The sequence below is a fragment of the Thamnophis elegans genome, chromosome 10 (assembly GCF_009769535.1).
Source record: "Thamnophis elegans isolate rThaEle1 chromosome 10, rThaEle1.pri, whole genome shotgun sequence".
Classification (NCBI taxonomy): domain Eukaryota; kingdom Metazoa; phylum Chordata; class Lepidosauria; order Squamata; family Colubridae; genus Thamnophis; species Thamnophis elegans.
In genome coordinates, this window is record NC_045550.1 from 52,553,102 (window position 1) to 52,575,279 (window position 22,178).

The following is a 22,178-nucleotide window of genomic DNA, read 5'->3' on the forward strand; positions in this document are numbered from 1 at the left end:
CCGTGGGATGAGACAGGCAGCAAACAAATTTAACAAATAAATAAAACATATGCGAAGGCAATGACAAATCACTTCTCCACTGTAACCCAGGAAACTGCATTGATGGATAGGTTGCCCTTGACTTGAGGACATGGCTTATATTTAATAGGGCTTAGGAGATATAGATATATTTGCCATTTAAAAGCAGGTTTTCATCAATTCGATATTCTTTCTAACATCACAAAATATGAGAAAGGTAATACACAGGATTAAAAGAAAACATTCTTTTATTACTCTTCAAATATGTACCTTGCTTAATCCATTCTTTATTATGGATTTTGTGTCTTAAGGTGTGGCAGCATGTGTGATATCCAGAAATCAACTCCTGCCAATTAATTGTCACTGTCACATTTTCATCTTCAAGAGAACTTGGAGGCCGTTCAAACAATGAAATTAGGGCTGCATTGAAGACAATTGCTTGGACCTATACAAAAAGAATTGATTCAATTTTTAAACCATTTCTAAACATTTCAATGCAACCCATTACCAATGTCACACAAATACCTCTCTTTTGCTAGAAATTCATAATTGGTGGGCATTTAAATTTCATCACCATAGCTATGACTAGTTTATTGTTATAGTAGTTATTATTATTATTATTATAAGGGACATGGTGGGTCAGTGGCTAAGATGTTGAGCTTGTCGACCAGAAAGGTTGGCAGTTCAAATCCCTAGTGCCATATAACGGAGTGAGCTCCGGTTACTTGTCCCAGCTTCTGCCAACCTAGCAGATCGAAAGCATGTAAAATGCAAGTAGAAAAATAGGGACTACCTTTGGTGGCAAGGTACCAGTGTTCCATATGCCTTCGGCGTTGAGTCATGCCAGCCACATGACCACAGAGACATCTTTTGGACAGTGCTGATTCTTCAGAGTCAGCACTGCCCCCTACAGTTGGAAACAACTAGCACATATGTGCAAGAGGAACTACTTTAATACTGTCTACTTTAACAAGAGCCTGAATATGGAAGGAAAGTTGACCCAATTTTGTCAAAGAATGTCAGCAAATACTTGGGAAACTCAAATTAAATTTTTGCAGCTCAAGAGCAGGAGTAATAAGAAACAATTGAGTTGAGTGTGCATTTGGTTTGGAAAAGAAGAACCCCTAAACAATAAAATTGTGAAGGAACTATTTCAAAATATGTATGAGGCACTCAAGAGGTGACATCCAACCTCTGCTTAAAAATCTCTAAGGCAAGAAAGCCTATATTATAGCTCACTGGAAGATCAAATGGGTTGCATGCAAACATACTTCAGTTCAGTTTCTAGTTTCTCCAGGTAGGATGAGATGAAGTATAGATCTAGAGAAATTTAGAGAGATCTAGGGAGCTATTATGGTTTATGACAGTGTTTCTCAACCTTGGCGACTTTAAGTCCTATGGACCTCACTCCCAGAATTCCCCAGCCTGTTGTGCTGGCTGGGGGATTCTAGGAGTTAAAGTCCACAGGACTTAAAGTTGCCAAGGTTGAGAAACACTGGTTTATGATTTAAAGTGTTGAACTATGGCTGACCATATCCAAGTTCAAATCCATGTTCAACCGTGGAACTCACTGAGCCCATATCACGAGGTCACCTCAAATCTTCAGTCAGATCCACCAAGTTTGGTTAGCTTCATACCTTCCAAGCCAAGGGTGTCAAACTCGATTTCATTGAGGGCCGCATCACAGAGTTGTGTTTGATCTCAGGGGGCTGGAATGGGTGTGGCCAGGGTGGGCATGGCCAGCTTGATGTCACTCATGTCGGAGGTGCCTATAGCCCAAGTGCTCTGCCAGTGAAAACAGACTCCTGAGCTCCATTTTCAGCTGGGATGGCCTCCAGCATCCCTCTGCCAGCTAAAACAGAGCCCATGCGAGCTCTGTTTTTTCTGACAGAGGCACTGCAGGCTAGACTGTTGCTGTTTCCAGGGAGGTCCCCTGGGCCAGATCTAAGTGGCCTGCAGACCAGATCTGCCCCGCAGGCCTTACGTATGACACACCTATTCAAAACAATCTTGTTTCCAGGCTTTTCTTATATCAAACCCTACTGCAACGTGCTCTACATGGGGCAGCCCTTGAAGAGCATTCGGAGACTTCAGCTTGTCCAGAATGCAGCCACGCGAGCGATCGTGGGTGCACCTCGGTACACCCACGTCACACCTATCCTCCGCGAGCTGCACTGGCTGCCTATTGGTCTTCGGATACGCTTCAAGGTGCTAGTCGTCACTTATAAAGCCCTTCATGGTATTGGACCTGGGTACTTGAGAGACCGCCTGCTGCCAATTACCTCCAACAGACCGATTAGATCCCACAGATTAGGCCTCCTCCGAATTCCATCCACTGGCCAATGCCGATTGGCTACCGCCCGGAGGAGGGCCTTCTCTGTGGCTGCTCCGGCCCTCTGGAACGAGCTCCCTGTGGAGATTCGGACCCTCACCACCCTCCAGGCTTTCCGCAAAGCCCTTAAAACCTGGCTGTTCCGACAGGCCTGGGGCTGATGAGTTCTTGTCCCTGCTCGAATGGTGTGGCTGTTGACTGTTTTTAAATTGTGCTATTGTTTTGTCCGTGTCTTTTTTTCCTGTTTGTATCCCCCCCCCTGACTTGGTTTGTGAGCCGCCCTGAGTCCCTCTGGGAATAGGGCGGCATAGAAATACAATAAATTCAATTCAATTCAAAGGGAGTTTTGTCTGGTTTGTACAATGAAACTGTTAGCACTGAATGTGTAGCATTACAAGATTACATTGCACACCATAATTCTAGATGTTATGCCATACTTGCCTGTCCACAGACATCTCCCAGGGTCAGAATAGCTTCATTTCCATCATGAGGGTTATACCAATAGTGCATGCAAGTCACTGTTCCCTCAAAGCCTTGAAGCCTGTATTGACACGAGAACCCTTTTTTGAAATTTAACTCTGCAAAAAGGATCTCTTTGTTTGTAAATGCAACAGCGACCTAAAGGGTGAGAGAAGGAGTGGGGGACAGAAAAAGGAGGAAAAAAAAAAAGAATATTCCTTGAGAACCACCATTCTTGGATCACCAGTCAGTTATTTTTATTATTATATTATTCACCACCCCCTCAAAAAATTGTGCTTCATTTCCATCCGTTCATCAACCTACCTTGTTAACGTTTGGTAAGGCAACCAGAGAGGTCACCCAGAGGTCTTTGGGTTTCACAGCTTCTGTCGTGATTTGCACCATCTTTTGTAACTTTAAACTTTCTCCCCAGACACCAAGCAATCCATTTCTGCTCACAGACAAGTATTTGCTGGGGTGTTTAAAACATATCACATTCTGAATGACATCTTTATGTATGGTTGGGAGAAAACGGAGATCTTTCCATTGGGGAACAACCGACATCTTGGTTTGTTCATCTCTTTCATATAGCTCAAGAAGCACAAAGGAAGTCAATTTATCCCAATCGATAAGGCCATCCCGGATCAAATCTATCTTATCAAAAAGCTCACCGTATTCCTCCTTAGTGCCTTGCTTAATCGTTGCAGACATTGTATTGACAAATGATTCTCGAGACATCAGACCCTTATTTCCACTGGATTCTGAGGACTTGTAAGAAGTAAGAAACAGAGTTTAAAGTTTGATACATTTTGTTTAAAAATCAGTAACTTGGCAATTTTTTACTGGACAAGTTTCATAAGTCTTCACTGAAAGCCATCATGTATGTATTTATAGGGACATCAAGCAATATGAAAATTGTATATGAACATACTCCAAACTTAAACAGCTTCAGGGACTGGCACAACTAAGAGGCTACTGTTGACCCACTATAGCTGGTCTTACTGTTAGGTGGAATGAAGTAATCATTCTGATAAAGATGTTGAGCGAAAGACCTGGGAGCAATCTTTTATTTAGGTATTTATTTTAAAAAAACGTGTACGAGGGAAGACCATCTTCTGTACCATAATTCTGGGTTGTGCACAACCTGATTGGTTCAATGCTTCTGAAGCTAGCCTGTTACTTCAAATTTAGTGCCAAATGTTTTCCTAGAGGCAGTGTTGAAAAATGGTTATTGCCCATTCAATTGGCATGTGTATTCAAAATGTCACATGTGCGGGTCAATCTTGCAATGCAGACTACAGAGGAAGCAAAGCCTGATACACCATTTTTAATTTATTGTAAGGTTACAATTTAAAAAACCTTCTAAGTCTTCTAAGCACATTTTACCCTCTCCCCCATTGTCTTTACAGCTCAAGAAAGTAGGGAGAGTACCTTCTGAGCCGCTTGTCTCTCCCACATTCCTGCAGTGAGCTAAGTTGTCTGATCATTCCCTTGGCTACCATCCTTCTCCATCTCTGAAGATCCATCCCACATGTTAAGTGAGTCCAGCTATATATAGTTGCACAATTTAATATTTTGAGTACTTTGGCTGCACAGTATTAACATTGCATTAACATTGCTATGGTAATTATTTGAGTTTTTGGATTAGATCATTATACTATTAATTATTGTTGGTCACCCAGAGGTCAAAAGTAGAGGTAAGTAGTTATATTAAATCAAATAAATAAATAGAAATAATAGATTTGGTTGAATATTTTTAAGGCATGGGCACCATATCCTGGAAGATGATCCTCTACAATATGTATTGACTCAGAAATAAGTTCTGCTTAGTTCTATGGAGATTCTCAGTCATCCAGATGACTGCAAGGAATATAAATCCTTCCATTCTCTACTATTCATTTAGAACTGAAGAAGCTTCTTAGATGAGAAGCGAAATGTCTTCAAGCAAAAACAAAGAAAGTCCAATTCCCTTTTGAAAAATCACCTTCAGGACAATTCTGCTAAACTCAGCATATCTGATTTTTTCCAACAAGGAAAGGAATGGTTTTTGACAGTAGATTTTCTACTTAGTATGGAAATAACCTCATACTATATGAATGATTAGGAACAACTCCAACCTCAGCTTTGCAGCTACATAAAAATAATTGTTGACTTGGCAAAATAAGTTATGTAGCTCAGTTTATTTTCCTTATGAAAGAGTTATGTTTAATACTCCAAGTACCTAAGGCCTCAAACTCATTTGATATGCTAAAAAGCTATCAAAATAATCATTTGAAATCACTCAGGAGGAAATCTCTTTATGCTATTTAATAATCACCCAATCCAATCTTCCCTAAAGACACATTAAAAAAATCCTTCCCTGAGTTTTCTCATATCCATAGATAGAAATATAATAGCAAGGGCAGAAGAAATGCTGTTTTAGATTGTTTTAAAAATCCTCTCTGTTCATTCCAATGAATTAACTGAGCAGAAAACAACAAGAACAAGAATAAAAATCAACCCAATTTTTATACATAGAGAAAGAAGCCACTATTTGAAGCCTAGTCCCAAGAGAAATTTGAGGAAAATCAAGTTTAATTAATTATAGTGCTAGTACTTCAGTGCTACTGATTTCATTGGTCTTCCATCTAGGACATTAATGGAGCAATGTTTTAGAAGTTACCGTAAATTACATTCCGCTTGCCCTCTCAAGTACTCTGCATATTTTCTAAAAGTAGACAGAACTTGGACTGAATCAGCATGTGTTCAGCTTTGTCTGAAGTAAGGTTTACAGGGTGTTGTTGTTGTTGTTGTTGTTTAGCAAAGCAGCAGCATCATTATCAGTGACTGTGTTTGGTGTGTGTTTGTTTGTGGTTGAGTTAATATAAAGGGTATGTTTTGCAGGATGTATTGAGGGATGGAAGCAGCCATTCCTGCACAGACTTGTGAGGAAGGAGAAAAGGCCTTTGGTGAGGACTGGTGCTTCATCCAAGATTTGACAAACAGCAGCAACATCTGTGGGAAGGCAGGACAGGATCAGAATGATCAAAGCAGCCTTGCAACATCACACCTGAGTTCCACCCACCTGAAACCCTGTTGTATATGCCTTAAAATGTCACACAAACATACAAAAGTTCTGTTGTTTGCTGTGCGATGCCACAGAGATAATTTGGAAATAGCTAACATCCTTCTAGGTCCAGGTTCACATACTACATCAATGATAATGCCAGGTAACTCTCCAAATCATCTTCTGTGGCCCACAAGAATACTTGGTAGGTATTGAGGTCATTGGTGCAACACTGCTATACAGCAATATTGTAGCCTCCCACATTTTTCCAGCAGGCGTCTCCTCAACATCAGAGCCTATATACTTGGCACAACAATGCCTGTTGCAATCCAGCTGTGTTGCCTAGTCTCTTACAGGGCGAGAGATCCTCTGTCAGGTGCAAAAGATCAGGTCCATGTGTAAAGATCCAATTAAACTAATTTATTGCTAATCATGACCATGCACAAGAACCTTCTCAACTAATGGTCAACACCAATGGTGGGATTCAAAAGTTTTTACTACTGGTTATGTGGGTGTGGCTTGGTGGGTGTCAGCCTCTGCTTTGCTGCTGCTTCGGCTGCCATTGTAATGGGGAGGGGGGGCATGGTATTTGGGAGGGGAATCATGGTGTGCTGGAGGAAGATTCTAGACGCTGGCCTGACCATCTTACTGCGCATGTGGAGGAAGGGAGTTTCCCGCCAAGGTTAACTGTCCGGCATTCTGTCCTGGTGATGTCTTTTGAAGTTATCTCCCATCTGACAGTTGGGTGCATTATAATTGGACTATGGACTGGGGTGCCAAGGGGAAGGGATTGAATTATACATGATATTCTTTGCTTTCGCGCCTAATTAGCCAGATTCAGCTTAGCTTTGCTACTGTTCGTTTATAATTAGTAAAAGTACACTTGATTTCAAACAAATGGAGTTGAGTGGTTTCTTTCCTGATTATTAAATGAAGTCGCAGCTCACAGTGGGTGTGGCAGGGGAAGGATACTGTAAAATCTCCATTCCCTCCCCACTCTAGTGGAAGGAGGGGTTTAATTCAGCAGGTTCTGACAGATTCTGGAGAATCAGTAGCAGAAATTTTGAGTAGTTTGAAGAACCGGCAAATACCACCTCTGGCTAGATGCCAGAGTGGGTGGGAATGGAGATTTTGCATTATCCTTGCCCTGCCTTGCCCACCAAGCCACACCCACAGAACCAGTAGTAAAAAAAAATGAATTTCACCACTGAGGAGAAGGTTACTGCAAAATCCCCATTTCCTCCTGACCAGCTATGACTCGGGAGGCAGAGAATAGATGAGGGTGGGGCCAGTCAAAGGTGATATTTACCAGTTCTCCAAATTACTCAAAATTTCCGCTACCAGTTTTCCAGGACTGGTCAGAAACTGCTGAATACCACCTCTGATCAACACCTGATTAGAGTTAGATAAGGGCCAACAGCATTTAAGGGACTTAGTTCTCCTGTAGCTACGTAGAGATTCTAGGCTAATCTCTCTTTTCACACCACCCCTAGGTTTTGCCATTCCTTCTCCTACATTCTCCTGAAACTAAGACTTTCTGGGCAAAAACAGTAGGTGAAGCGGATGGGAAAGCTTGGCTTGTCCCCAGAAGACAGCCCAGGAGATGCAGACTAAGACCAGGAAAGAGCAGGGCAAGGGAGAAGTAAAAGAGCAAACAAGTAAGATCCCTCTGCTAAGCAGCAACAGGAAGGTTGAGAGAAAAGTTTGTACGAGGAAAACAAGTATCTGTTCCAGAAGGAGAGAGAAGAAAAAGAAAAAAACACAACTAGGGCACTTTGAATGGAGTGGCCTTGCTAGATTCATCTTGAGGAAAATATCTATTAACCCAATAATAAAACCAAATATCAGTGTTCTGCTTAATGAAAAATTCTGCTGGCTTAATGGCCAAAACCAAATTACTTTGTTTTGCAAGAAGCCTTGTTCTGCAGCAAAGCTTTTGCTTATTAATACATTTATATTTAATAGCATGTACATTTCGGTACATACTGTACATTCTCTACATTTTCGTCCACGTTTTCAAAGGTTGGAATTCATCCGTGGTGGCCCCCTGACTGATAAGCTCATCCTCATCAGTCATCCTCATGCCATCTTCATCAGTCATCCTCATGCAATCATTCTCATCAGCCCTTGTGACAATTTAGATTAGAAAGCCCTGGACTAGATCAACCAGCCTGGCAGGCTAAGTTAGCTCAGAACTTTCCCATCTCATTTAAACTGAAGCTGCATTTGCACAGAAGGACTGAATAGGAGAGGAGAGCAAAACCTAAATTTAGCCCTTCAGATCTAACATCTATGTGATACTTTAAACCGTTCCATTAGAAAGTCGTGCCAACGAACTAGCAAGTTAAAAAGAAAAAGACTATTTTTTGAACAGAAGTGTCTCCTGCAAGTAAGTAAGAACAATCTCACATTTATATGGGGAAGGTGCAGTGGGGGGTTCCTACCGGTTCAGACCGGTTCGGCTGAGTTGGTAGTAACTCAGCTGGCCACGCCCCCAAACCCAGTGGTGGGATCCAAATAATTTAACAACTGGTTCTCTGCCCTAATGACTATCTGGGTAGGTGGGGCTCTGTGGTCATGTGACCATCTGGGCGTGGATAACTCAACGTCACTCAGGTCGATGGGCGCTTCGCCTTAGCTGTTACAATGTAATAAGGGTTAACCGGAGAGGCAGTTTCTATAAGCAGGTCAATAAAGATTAGGCTAGAAACAACACCAGAATGTTTTCTTCCTGCCTCCCTTACAGGATTAGCCCTGTAAAGTGGGGGGGGGGGGAGATTTCGTCCAACAATCGGTTCTCTGAACTACTTAGAAAGTTACCAACTGGTTCTCCCGAATAGGTACGAACTGGCTGAATCCCACCACTGCCGGAACTGGATCTATCAGAGGCACTGTAGGCATCACCATCTTGGTTTTTTTTTTTGCTTCTGCACATGTGCAGAAGCATTTTTTTTTACCTACTGTGCAGGCACCCAAAGCGCATCCCTGAGTAGAAGCCGGAACCCACTCCTGGTAAAGTGGTAGTGGTGATAAAGATTACCTGCAGAGGTAATACTGGGAGAAGCACCATGGGCCATTCCTTTGGTGTTTCCAGGGTGGCCCCATGGGCAGATCTAAGCACCTGGATCTGTCCTGGGGACCTTGAGTTTGACACCCCTGTATTATAGCATCCATATACATCTCAAATGGATGCAACCATACATACCCCTGAAGAAAAATGTAGATCTGAGTGGAAGTTTATGGAGGTGAAAAAACAAACCAAAAAAACAACTGTTACTGAGCTTAGTTTCATAATTAATAAATGATAAATGAATTGAGCAGTAGCCCCGGGGGCTCTCTTGCACTGCATGGACTTTAGAAACTGAAACATGTGATGTTATTCAAAGGCAATAAAAAATGGGATCATCCCTTCAATATATAACTAGTATGAAATTCCTAATGATCACCAAGTGGAGATGTAAATCTCACTGCTGTTTACATACATTTTCAAAACCTCAGAAAGTCACATACTTGTCTTGTGCCAATTTTTCCCCAGTTTAGTATTCTATTCCATGTTGGACTTAATAGAAATCAGGGACTAAAAACATCTGGCTAGGAATTATCCATTTGATAGAAGGTAACAAAGAGCAGAGACTATTGCATAGATGGCAAAAGCTTGAGAGGAGACTATATAAAAGACTATATAAAGGCCACCACAGATAATCAGCTGTAAGAGAAAATTGTATCAGAGTCTCTATGCTAGCAAAACATTGTGAAAAGTCCTTTTGCTTTCAAGAATGCTTCATCTTAAAACCTATTTCTCGGTGACTTTTCAGATCAGGTATATATGTTAGATAATATTATTTTGCCATACCATAATCTAAGGGTTTCTCACAGGGGAGCACCTTGACATCTAATGGATGGAGGATCCTACCTTCCCTGTGTTCATTCATCCACTTCTGGAAAAACCAGAGGCCCAATGAACACAAAAGAAAATATATCTTATGAACTAGATAAAGAATTCCTTTCCATGATGAATAGAAAACTTAGTTCAAAGGGTTTTAGGAAGACTCCTAAACGTCACTGCTGGAAGTTAAGGAACAACACTCATGAGCAAAATAAATAAGCAGAACCTGCTGGTTTGGTTTATCTTCTGAACACTGTTAACAATATTTTTTTTTAAAAAAAAAAAAACCTTTGTGACTAAGAAGGGAACATTATGAAAGTTATTGGCTGAAATGCAGCCATAGAGAATGAGTAATGAATATCTTTTAGCAGAGAATCTCTTTTCAATAAATTACTGAGCCAAGTCCAAATCAATCTAGCATTTAAAACTGAGCATGACAAAGGAAGTTAATGTAGTATTTCACCATATATTGTGCAATGATCAACTTCAAAGAACATGATCATAATACCTGGAATTGTAAGAGATATGCAAAGTGCTTCCAAGGTACGATTGGCATCCTAAGAATTTTATAAATTCTTGATTGCTGGGGAAATCCAAGATTAAATAGTTTGGGGAAACTCAGAGACACATTTTTTATTCATTTAAACCAGTAAGAATTTGGCTTTGGACAGAATGGACACTGATGATTTGGCCTGTTTTGGAGAAACCTAGATGTCAGAGCTGGAAGCCATCTGGTACATTGGGCCTTCAGGCCTGCCACATTTTCTACTGTGGGGAAATGGGAGGGGGGATTATATCGTGCATGGGTAAGATATAGTCAAATAACATTCTTTTCCCAGAGAGTCAAGGACATCTTGCCCTGCAGCTGCAATGAGGTGACTGGGAGGCATCTCCAGTTTTGGACGGTGCCTGATTGGATCATATGATGGACATGTGGGTGCTGGGCAGGGACTTGAATTTTTGTTTGGTGGGAAAGAACCAGATTCAAGTTTTCCCAGATGTGCCAACATGACATCTCTAATAAAATGGAATTTTGAGGAACCTCAAGCCTTGGAGTTTTCTTTTGTTGGGTGTGTTACTTGGAACCCTGACAGAAGGTTTTGTGCTATTGGTGGATGATAGGCATGAAGAATGAATGGGGAAAATGAATTTACTCCATCTCAGAATATTAAGTTCATTCAACAAAAAGCTGGATATTAAATTAGAGGTTAAGGTATTAAAAGGATTGTCATTCCTTTCTTTGCTTTGAAAGGCACATTGACAAGGAAAATATTTGACAATATTCTCTTTGAGCAACAGCCAATAGAGACTCATGGATGCTCCTTCAGAAGTTCAACTAATTTCCAGAGATTGCGGTAGGGATAGAAACCCTTGAGAGGTAAACCAAGACAGATTTTAAGTACTGTATATACTCGAGTATAAGCCTAGTTTTTCAGCCCACTTTTTGGGCTGAAAAAAGCCGCCTCGGCTTATACTCGAGTCAGTGAAAAATTTGCCCGAAATGGAGGAGAAAAAGGGGCGGGGCCATGCCGCTGGGTGACACTCGTGAATGGCCCAGTGCCCCTGTGAGTTTCCCCTCCCTCTGTGTCAGTTTGCCGCGCAGCGCGCACTGCACCATCCCCCTTCCTCACGTTCTAATGTAATGCAGGGCTGTCTTACGATTCCCCTTCCTCCCCCTCCTGCCGCTCTGCAACGATGTCCCACCTCCTCCTTGTTATGGCAAGCAGCCACATAGCGATGTCCCACCTCCTCTGGTACAGTGATCCAATGATAGGAATCACTGTGCCGTGTGTCATAGGAGGCGGGACATCGCTCCCGCGGCTGCACGGGACATCATCATCACAGCGGGACATCAGCATCATGAGGTGAGTGAAGTATTTCATTGAATACACCGCTAGTTTACTGTTTTTCTTTGAAATAAATATTCAAAAACATTATTGGTATCTATTTTTATTTTTGAAATTTACCGGTAGCTGCTGCATTTCCCACCCTAGGCTTATACTCGAGTCAATAACTTTTCCAGTTTTTTTGTGGTAAATTTGGGTGCCTCGGCTTATATTCGGGTCGGCCTATACTCGAGTATATACGGTAGTCTATTGGTTTTTGGTCAAGGTTCCTGAATTTGGGTATGGCTAGTCTAAAGAAAAGAAGAACTAGGGGTGTCCCAATAGGGGTGACATGATAGGAGTATTCCAGTATTTGAGAGGCTTCCCCAAAGAAGAGGGGGGGGGGTCAATTTATTTTCCAAAGCACCAGAGGGCAGGACAAGAAACAATGGATGGAAACTAATCAAGGAGAGAACAAACTGGAATTAAGGAGAAACTTTCTAACAATGAGAACAATTAGCCAGTGAAACAGCTGGCCTTCAGAAGTTGAAGGTGCTTCATCACTGGAGGTTTTAAGAGGAGACTGGACAGCCACCTGTCTGAAATGGTATAGGGTTTCCTGCTTGAGCAGGGAATTAGACTAGAAGACCTCCAAGTTACTTTCTGGCTCTATTCTGACTCTTTCAAAGACCAGAAACATTTAAGGAAAAGGTTTCCATCACTCTGTGTTGTTCAGTGTCTATGAAATAGCAAGTTGTGCTTGCTAGCGTTATTTGAAAGTGTTCATGGAATCTACCATCTTTAAGCTTTTTGCTGGATAAATACTGTACTGTAGAACCAGGCATTTTTCAAGGCCTCTATGATCCAGCTTAGCTATACGTGAAGAATTCAAGTCTAATTCAGACAATACATGGACTGTGCATTTTCCTGTTCCAGTGTCTGATGCCATTTACTTAACTAGCAGCACTTGGTGTCCTGGATTATGTCAGGACCTGGGAGAAAAGTGCTATGATTCCCCAGTCCTTTTATCTAAATAATGTTTTAGGCATTTGATTTTTTTAAAAAATTACATTATGCCAGAAAAACCTCTCAATTTATACCATGACATTTAAAAATTAAATAATAAAGGGGATCACTCTTTTCCAGAGACAGCTCCTGTGCTGGGTAGAGGGTGAGACCCTATCCTACTAATTTTGTGAAGTTAAAGATATTTCAGTGGTTTGGACTGAATTTCCCACTCCCTTAATTTCTTTTATTAAGGTGTACTGGAACACACAGCAGTAAATCAGACCAGCTAAAGGAACATTTGCAATGTGTCCTCCGCCCTGCCTTTGCTGGCAGCTGCTGGAATTAGCAAGTAACCTACTTTTACAGCTACCTACGTCTCAACAGTGGGTGTTCTTCATTCTGCCAATAGGACAGTCTATTATACTCTGAAGTCATAGAATTTGGCTGCCCGAGAGTTCATTCTCAAGAGGACAGCAGTAAAGCTCTTGATGGAATAAACAAATGTAGGTTGTACAAGCCGAAGCTGAGAATGGGGATCGGAAAATAGCTTTTAGCAGAAGAACCCCTAGGAGAAATCTGGGAAAGAGACTATGTCCTTTTTTGTAAGAAAGTGTGGAAAGTTATCATGTAGCCCTCTCCCAGAAAAATGAAATATCCTAGGAAATATAGAAAAGGCAGAATATTTCTCTGGATGTGAAAAGAAAGAAACATGTTTTAAAGGACAGAATAGTTGCCTGTAGCTTCCTGCCCATCCCCACTGTTAATGGGCCATTAAGACAGCCAAGCTAGTCCACTTTACATAATAAAGACTTCACCAGCAGCTACAGGAAAGCATGATAATATTGGCCCTTTACTCAACTGACCACATGGCATCTGAGAACTCATCCATATCTGGATTCAAAACACAGCCTAGAGAGTAGCCCCTGCATGGCCCCATGGGAGTCTGACAACCAATCAGAATACATTTCTTACACAGGAACAGGAAACAGAGAGGTGGGACTAAACAGGTTATAAAAAGCCTAGCAAGCCCCTCCTTCAGCCCTTCACTTCTTCTCCACCAACATTGAAGCATGTGATCACCTTTTCTGTTCAGCGCTCAAGCCATGTGGCCCTGTCCAACAATAAACCATCTTTCCAAGCAGCCTCCATGTCTCCAGTGTCTTTTTCCCTACTTGGAGCCGAACCCAGAAGGACATTTCTTTCATCAAGCTAGTTACATCAAGAAGAGAAGGAGAAAAAGAGAAAGATGCTACTAGGAAAGAGCATAGCAAAAGGACTATTTTCATACTATTATTTTACAGGGAATACTTAGATGTTTTTCTTGTCTTGTAATTGTCACGGAAACGAATGCACTCACAAGCCCAATTCCCATCATAACTAGTTGTGATGATGCATCAGAATGAGCTGTTTTCATAACCTGTAGCAAAGCTGTGCATTTAATGGTTTCATGTCAGCAAATCCCCTCAGTCTGCTCATTTCAGCTCTTGCCCCATTGAAAAGTTGACAATCACAGAAATATTCGAAGTGGATCCCCGCAGGGGCTTTTTAACTGAGAATCCTGCAGGCAATCTGAAATTAAAAAAACCTTACGGATGATTGGAAGTCAGTTGGTGATCAAGGAAACATTTGCTCTCTCTCCTTTTCTTTTCTTTTAAAAATAACCGCTCACCTCCAGCTCTCAGTGAAGACTTATGACTTGCAAAGAGAGGAAGAGCCTCTCTTTGCAAGCTGAAAGAAACAACACAACTTGAAAAATGACACTGGCAGAAAAGGGCTGCTCACCTCCTCAGCCTTCTTTGCGAAAGGAAATCATACTCTGCCCCCTAAGAAGCCAGCCACGTTCCTACAGTTTCCTGCCAAACAACGCTACAATATAGATGAGAGCTGCCAGCTCCCATTAGCTGAGCAGCTCACACAGGGGAAAGGGCAGGATCTGAAAGAGAAAACTATTGTAATTGCAGTGACCTCAATTAGACTCAATTTAAACCAGAAGTCTAACCATCTGCAGTAATTAGAGATCAAAAGCTCGGCTTGGCCTGCTGGTGCTGGCCCTTCCATCTCTCTTTCCAAGGGGGTGGTTGAATATGAGAGGTCTTGCCATCATACTCTGTCTGCTCTGTGGATGCAGACAAGGCCAGATCACACACCAGACACTTTCCTTTTCATGCACAATCACTGACCCCCTTGAACTACTTAATCACATTGAAAGGAAAGCAACAGGAGTCTGTAAAAGGAAGAGGCACCTGGCTGAATAGAACAAGAGATAGGGCTGGTACTCCATGGACACTACTACACACCCGTCGAATTAAAGCAAGTTTATAAAAGAGAATGAGCTTCGTCTTGGATTCCGCTAACCTCCCCATTTTAGCCAACTCTTGTGAATGGGATTAACAGATGGAATTGTAGGATGTTAGCACCCACCCCTTCCTCTCCTAGGAAAATGAAATACTTTAGGAAATATTAAAAAGGCGGAATATTATATTTCCCTGGATGAGAAAAGGAGAAACATGTTTTTAAAGACAAAGCAGCTCCCTGCAGCTTCTTGCCCCCCTTTCCGGAGCCAGTCTATTCTGCATAACAAAGGTAGGATTAGCCCTCTACTCATCTCACCACATGGCACCTGGGAAGAATACATCAGCCAGCAAGGCTCAAACAAGCTTAGGTCTCAAGACAGCCTACAAAGTTTGCTAAGACACCCCCCCCCCGGGAGTCTGACAACCAATCAGAATACATTTCTTACACAGGAACAGGAAGTTCTAAGGCGGGGCCCAGGGGAGGGTATAAAACTCAGGCACTCACAGCATCTCGCTCTCTTTTTCTTCTTCACCCAACATCTTGAGACATGTGATCACCTTTTCCCCCAGGACCTTAAACCATGTGGTTCTGTCCACCATTAAAACCATATTTCCAAGCAGCCTCCATGTTTCCAGTGGCTTTCCCCACACTTGGAACTGAACCCAGAAGGACATTTCTCCCAACAGAATCTTTCTGGCTATAAGTGGCCAGCCTTCTGGCTGTTTGGCCCTGCCAAATTTGAGCATCTCTAGGAACTTCCTATAACTACAAGAAGTGAACAGGGCCTGAAAAAATGGGGTAGAGGGAGCCTAGCTTTCCAACTTTATCAGTCCATTAGCCCTGAACATAAATATACAAATAGATATTTCTCCTCCTTCCCGCTTCCTGGAAAGTTAAAACAAAAAGAAGATATGGCGCAACCTCAAATTACATTTAGCTTTTTTACATAGAAGTTCATTTCCTCTTTGAACAGGGAATTTGCAGGTCATCGGTTAGTAGATTTTTTCCCTTGGCTATGAGCAGACTGGGTCCAATGTATCACATGCATATGTATGCTCATCCATAGAATACTGAGGTTACAACATTTACACAACTTCGTTCAGGGCAATTGTCTTCTATAGACAAAGCTGCTTCTCTCCTGAACTATTCCCAGCTCTTCCTGAAGCCAACTTCAGAAATTCAAGTCTAGATGCAGTGGGTTGCCAATGGGATAGGACTGAGGCCACCCCAAAAACTGGTTGATTGTTCTTCTGCTTTTGATCCTTCTCATCCATGCAGCAAGTCGAGTCTCTTTGGCTGGTTCCCACGTAGATCAGTCTATCCATGTGCCTTATCCTTTTAGGGATTGTTCCCTTCTCAGTTTCTTTGCTTTCCCAGATGTCCGCACATATCTTCACTCCACCTCCACTTCCCAAATTAACCCTTTCGAGGCTTCTATTTCTTCTGTTGTTTCAACAAAGAGGAAACCCCTCCCTTCTTCTGTAGTCCAAGGAAATGTTGTAGGAGAGGAAAAACCACTGAAAGATTTTTAAAGGGGGGGGAGAGGGAGGATGAGAAGAGAAGCTTTGCAGTATTATGAGCAAGGAATGGAAAAACAAGGGGGATGTGCTTCATTCAGCCTGGGAGAGGTAAGGGTTGAATAAAACATGAGCTTTGGGGTGTGAGAATAGTTCATTTGACTTTAGGGGCATTATTAGATCATCTGCAAGATTTTTTTAAAACTGTTGAGAACGTAGTTTCTTGAGCAGCCCAGGGCAAAATAACTGCATGAGGCAGCAACCAGCTGCTTGAGTGGAGAAATAGTACCCATCAAGAGCTATCACTGTATCAAAATGAAGTTCCGGAGACCATCTTTGGACAGAAAAGAGTGGTTATCAATCAGAGCAGGACAGCATCTGCCTGGGATGCATTTGCAATGGGCTGAGAACGGGAGGAGGCTGACAACATCTGTTCCTACACCCAGGAAGCAGTGGGTGACCTTTGCTGGTGAAGGACCAAACAAAGGGTAAATTTATTTTTGTTGTTTTTACAGTACAAACCCAGTTCTCTGGGAAGCCTGTAGGTCAGTAACAAAGAACACAAGACTTGCATACAAAATGTTACGGTTGGGTTCGATCCTTGGCAATGCCAGGGGATTAGTAAGGACAAGTGGCTGACCTTGGGCCCTTTTTTTAAATCTAGGGCTGGTGCAAACCTTCCAAAGACTGAAGGCTTCAGTAGAAGTCCAAATAAAGTGTCTCTTCAAAAATCCTTCATCAAAGGACCATGGCACCTCCCATGACTTTTAAGTGCAGAGCAGTCGCAGGCTTTCATCATGCAAAAATGGCTTCCATGAACATGCAAAAGTGATTTTCTTTGCAATCAGGTTGGCCAACTGAAGCAGATGACAGGATCTTTATGCTTCACACAGGCAGATCATCTGGCTTTGTAAAGCATTGTACTGGATGGAGGCAGAGCAAGGAGATCTAAACAGGGAAATGAGGCCATGAGGCATGGTGGGTGGGCCACAGGGCCTTTATTATTTTGTTAAGTCCTCTCCTCAAAAATACAGTTCTTGAGATTCAATTTGTTCCTAAAATCTAGAAACCTACATGTGCAATGTATTAGCTATAATTTTGAGGACAACTTTATAGTTTAGTGGTCCAAGATCACATTTTCTCCTTTCTAAGAATTTCTCTGAGTGACAATGTTTAATTCATATGATGAATTGAATGTATTTCCTTTCCCAAATCAGGTAACTATGAAATACTGCAAATATTAAGATAGGTTAGGTATATAATGCTTTCTGCTTGGAATTTGCTGCAGTTTTTTTCTACTTAGAATATAAATGAATATAGATACCCCTTCCTTTTATGCTTCTGCAAACCTTTAGTTTTTAAACCCTATTTTTCTTTTCATTCTGTTTTTCTTTTATGGAAAAATTTGTTCTGCCCTTGCTTAGCCTCTCTATGTTTTACAGAAGTTTTATGCCACCCACTCAAATGACCTTGGGCAGTCAGCATCAGAAATTTAAGTTGCATGATATCGTTTACACAATCTGGTCAAGTTGTATGTTTCAGTGAATATGTAAGTGAACAGGAGGTGATACAGGAGTTCAAAAACAGCGAATATAGCAAGTGCAGACATTTGGACATTTTGTTCTTTATAACATTTCGTTGGGCAGAATCAACAGCATCCAACTTTTTTCTGGTAGCCAGCTAAGAGTTTTTCCATTCTTGTTTTTTGGATTGTTTTTCTTACTCATATTTCAGTTCAGAGCACCACGTTTCCATCCAGGCTATCCCCTCTCCCATTGACCTTCATCAAGGCAATCTCTGCAGCTCACTCTGTGTTCTAGCATAGCCCATCCCTGCTGTTTCTCACGCCGCCACTGCCATTCTACAGCTGCCCAATCTGTAATGTTAGCCACTGTGATGCGATTTCATTCTCCAACAACCAACAATCCAAATTATTTCCACCTTCTCCTCTGTCATTTTCTCACTGCCTCTGCTTCTGTATGTGAGCAAAAAACCCCACAACTCTGATGCCAAGTTTGATCCAGTCTGCTTCTAAACCTCCTCCTGTTTGTTCCCAGCCTTGATCTCCCCTCCTTTAATCTGTCAAGTTCCTTCAATCCCCCAACAACCCATTCCTTATTGGTTGTTTTCGTCTCTATTCCATTCTTAATTCACATATAGTTACCTAACCTAACTTGCCTACTTGCTTCACAAAAAGAAACATATCTGAAGGACCATCTATCTAACAGTTTATGCAAACTCTCAAGATTAAGATTCATCCCACCAATTTCGACCTAACTGTGAATCTTAAAAGCATTCCCCCTCTCTCTCTTCATCCAGCAGAGAACCTGGTCTTATAAATAAAACAAACATTAGAGAAAACACACACAGCTCTGCTCCCATCATTTCCATCATTTGCACTTGGCTTGTTTGTGGATCATTACAGAATAATAGCACAAAAAAAAAGCTGTAAGAATGTAAGTTTTGGACCAGTTTCATTGTGAGATGACTACTCCTTGCTCCATAAACATCTACCACTCTGCAGTAAGCTATAATATTAGCTCCAGGGCACATTTCAGATTTTTATTCCAAATCTTTCCCCTTCTCTGCTTTTTCAGCATTTTAAAATAAATGCAGCCATTTATTTTTATAGGTTCAGTGGTTGAGCTCCGAGTTTCGGTGTGCACTTTGATTACAAATGAGTATCTCCTTTCTCCTTTCATGGTTCTGCCGTGCTCTTCTTCACACTCTTAAAACCTGAGCGCTTCCTCAATTAAAATTAACAAATTCAGCCTGCTGCAGAAGATCTAGCCTTCTGGAAATTTATGCAGAGTTTATTCAAGGTGCTAAACGGGGTGGGTGGGGAGGATATGTTTTGCGGTTAAAAATATCATTCAGATTGAATAATTTTATATTGGAATTGTAGATTCTCAATGATACATTGAACCACAATCTGACCAAGTGGGCTTGGTTTGCAGAGCCCACAGAGTCACAAGCATTCAAAACAAAGGTTACCATGATGGACAAAAGGAAGTTACAAGTAGCTGTCTGAGCTAGTTAAACGTGTCATGTGAATACAATCAAGTTACTACATAACTTGCTTGCTTACTGGCTTTGATTTTTCTCTCCCTTTTAATTTTTCTTCATTTTTTCCATTTTTAGGTTCTGCTAACACTCAACTTCAGTGAAAAGCATACATAACTAGACATTTTTAATTCTTCCTTCAGATATAGCTTGCATTTTTGGTTTTTGTATTCAATGCTATGGGTTTTTATGTGTGTATTTGGTATTCCTATATTCTCTCTTTTTATCTGTTGTTGTGCACCACCCAAAGTCAATTTGGTGAGATGGATGGCTGTATAAATTCGATCAATCAATCAATAAAATAACCCATGATGTTTTTCTCTGTTTTTGATGAGATAAGCAACATTATGTACAGCACATAAACAATGTGAGGTCTAAGACACATGCCAGTTTATGGCAAGCCCAAGTATACATCATTGGTTCATCCTCTAACTGGAAAGGGGTACCGAATTGGTTTATCACAAAAGTAAGGGGCAATTGCAGTACTTAGTGCAATGGAAGGGGTAGCTACTCTCTGAAGCTACTTGAGTCAAGAGCTGGGATGTGAAGGCAGATAGGTTGATCAAACAGTTTCATGACATGTGTGAGGGTTGGAAATTCAGCCCTGTGTTTGATGAGGGGGTTGAATTGTGGTTTTACCTTGGAGTATACCTTATGATTAAGAGCAATAAACCCGAGGTATATTCTAAGAAAACACATTTTTATTGTAAAATAAATAATAAACAAACTTACTGGCTAATAACTACATTCTGGTAATGTTCCTAGCCTACCTTCTCGTGGCAGGCAAAACAGAAACAGAAATAGAAAAGGAGAAGGCAAAAGAGACATGCGTAGTAGGCTTACAGAGAAGAATCAGTCTACCGTATGTCTTAGAATATAAGCACAGCTGGCAAAACAAAAAGAAAAACGTGACAACATGTACCCCCAGAAACGTAAAGGGCCCCCGGGGGGGGGAGGGAGAGGAGGTTAGACTGAACCTTAAATAACCTCTTTGCAATTTCTTTTCTTTGCAGGAAGTCCTTTTAAATTAAGGGGGGCCACCTGTCAACCTGAAGCCGACCTGACCAAAGCCATTTTGAGGCTTCTGGAGTTGAGGTATAGGGAGGGGGGAAGTAGAGATAGTTGAGGCATGTAGCAAAAACAAAATACTTTCTCCTGGGTACCAAGGACATTCCCACAGGTGGTCGGAGTGAGGAAGAGTGAAGTTATCAGGCAATTGGGTGACACTGTGATTAGACCGTGTGATTGATTGATTGTGGAAGGGGGAAAACTTTTACTTTTAATTAGGTGAAAGCCACGGGAACATTCAGAGTTGGTTTTTACCAGCCTGTGCCAATATAATATAACAAATAAACCTGCTAATTGATGAATTCACATGCCTTGAAGTTCTGTTTGCTATGGGGTCTATTACTTGGAATCCTGACAACCAGGTTGTCAGCTGGATGCTTTTAAGGTTTACAGCTAATTTGAAATTGGTGGGATAAATAGTTCAAAATAATCTTGAGAGGTTGCATAAATGGATAGGAACTAATCGAACACAATCTAAAAGAGACAAGGGCAAAGGAAACATAAATCAAAGCCATAGCTATAGAATGAGGGATATTGCCTTGGTACTAATATATGGTACCACTACTTGAAAAAAATATTTTGACACAGTAATTGATCGCCAACAGTATGATGTGGCTGCAGAGAAGGCACACAGTATGTAATTTTAAGCTGCATCAGCAGAACTATAAATTCTAAACCATAGAAAATAATCATTCCGCTCTATTAGTCTCTCATCAGATCCTACTTGAAATTTGTGTCCAGTCCTGACCACCAAACTTTAAAAAAGAGTGAAACAAATTCAGAGATAGGCAACAAAGATAATTCAAATAACTTCAAAGGATGTCATGCAGAAAAAGGTCAAGACCTATTATTTCTTATTCAAGAGTTCAGGATATAAAATAATGGATTTAAGATTCCCCCCCACCTTCCTTTCAACTTTGTTTGATTCTCAGAGACTGTCTGATCAAGTCCCTGCAGTTTCCTAGGCAAGAATTTTTCAAGAGTGGTTTGTCATTACTCCTTCTTAGGGCTGAGAGAAAGCGACTGGCCCAAGGTCACCCAACTGGCTTCCATCTCTAAAATGGGACTAGAACTCATGATCCCCTTGTTTCTAAGATAATTCCAAAGAATTGTCTTAAAAAGAAAAGAAAATCCTGCATAATAGTAATAACTGTTTGATAGTAGAATCAATTAACTCAGAGAGGTGGAAGGTTATCTTCAGTAGATGTGATCAGGTGGAGATAGCCGTCTGTTCTGACCCCTTCCTCTGTCCAGTAACGAAAGCCGATACAAGCTTAACTGGAATGTCCTTTAATAGCAAGACAACACCAAAACCTCGGTGGCTGAAAGCCAAGCAAAACAAACAGATAAGGACCTTGGCAGCAACTCAGACAAACTCAGGCAGCAATAAACACAAATAAGGCTTGGCAGCAATCCAGCCTGCCAAGCTCCCAGTACTGTCCTCCAACATTCAATCCTGTGTTGACTTCTGCAAAGAGGGCCGTGTGCACAAGTAGCTTTTTATAGTCTGGAGCGGAGCCTAATGACCACCAGCTGAGTACAATCACCTCCTGTAATTGCCTAATTGTTCCTGATGCCTAGTAGCTCTTTGATGGCGTGCATCCAGGAACAACTCACTACTGGCCTCTGGCTCACTTTCCCTTGTCTCCTCCCCACTGGT

General features: G+C 41.5%; 1 protein-coding gene across 1 annotated transcript in view; it reads right to left on the reverse strand.

The window, feature by feature from the left end:
• The window catches only part of WDR49 (WD repeat domain 49), a 127,837-nt gene that overhangs the window by 104,262 nt on the left and 1,397 nt on the right, over positions 1-22,178 (reverse strand). Inside the window, 3 exon segments of the mRNA XM_032224895.1 lie at positions 289-463; positions 2,792-2,968; positions 3,134-3,577. Coding sequence (XP_032080786.1) covers positions 289-463; positions 2,792-2,968; positions 3,134-3,577 — 796 coding nt within the window.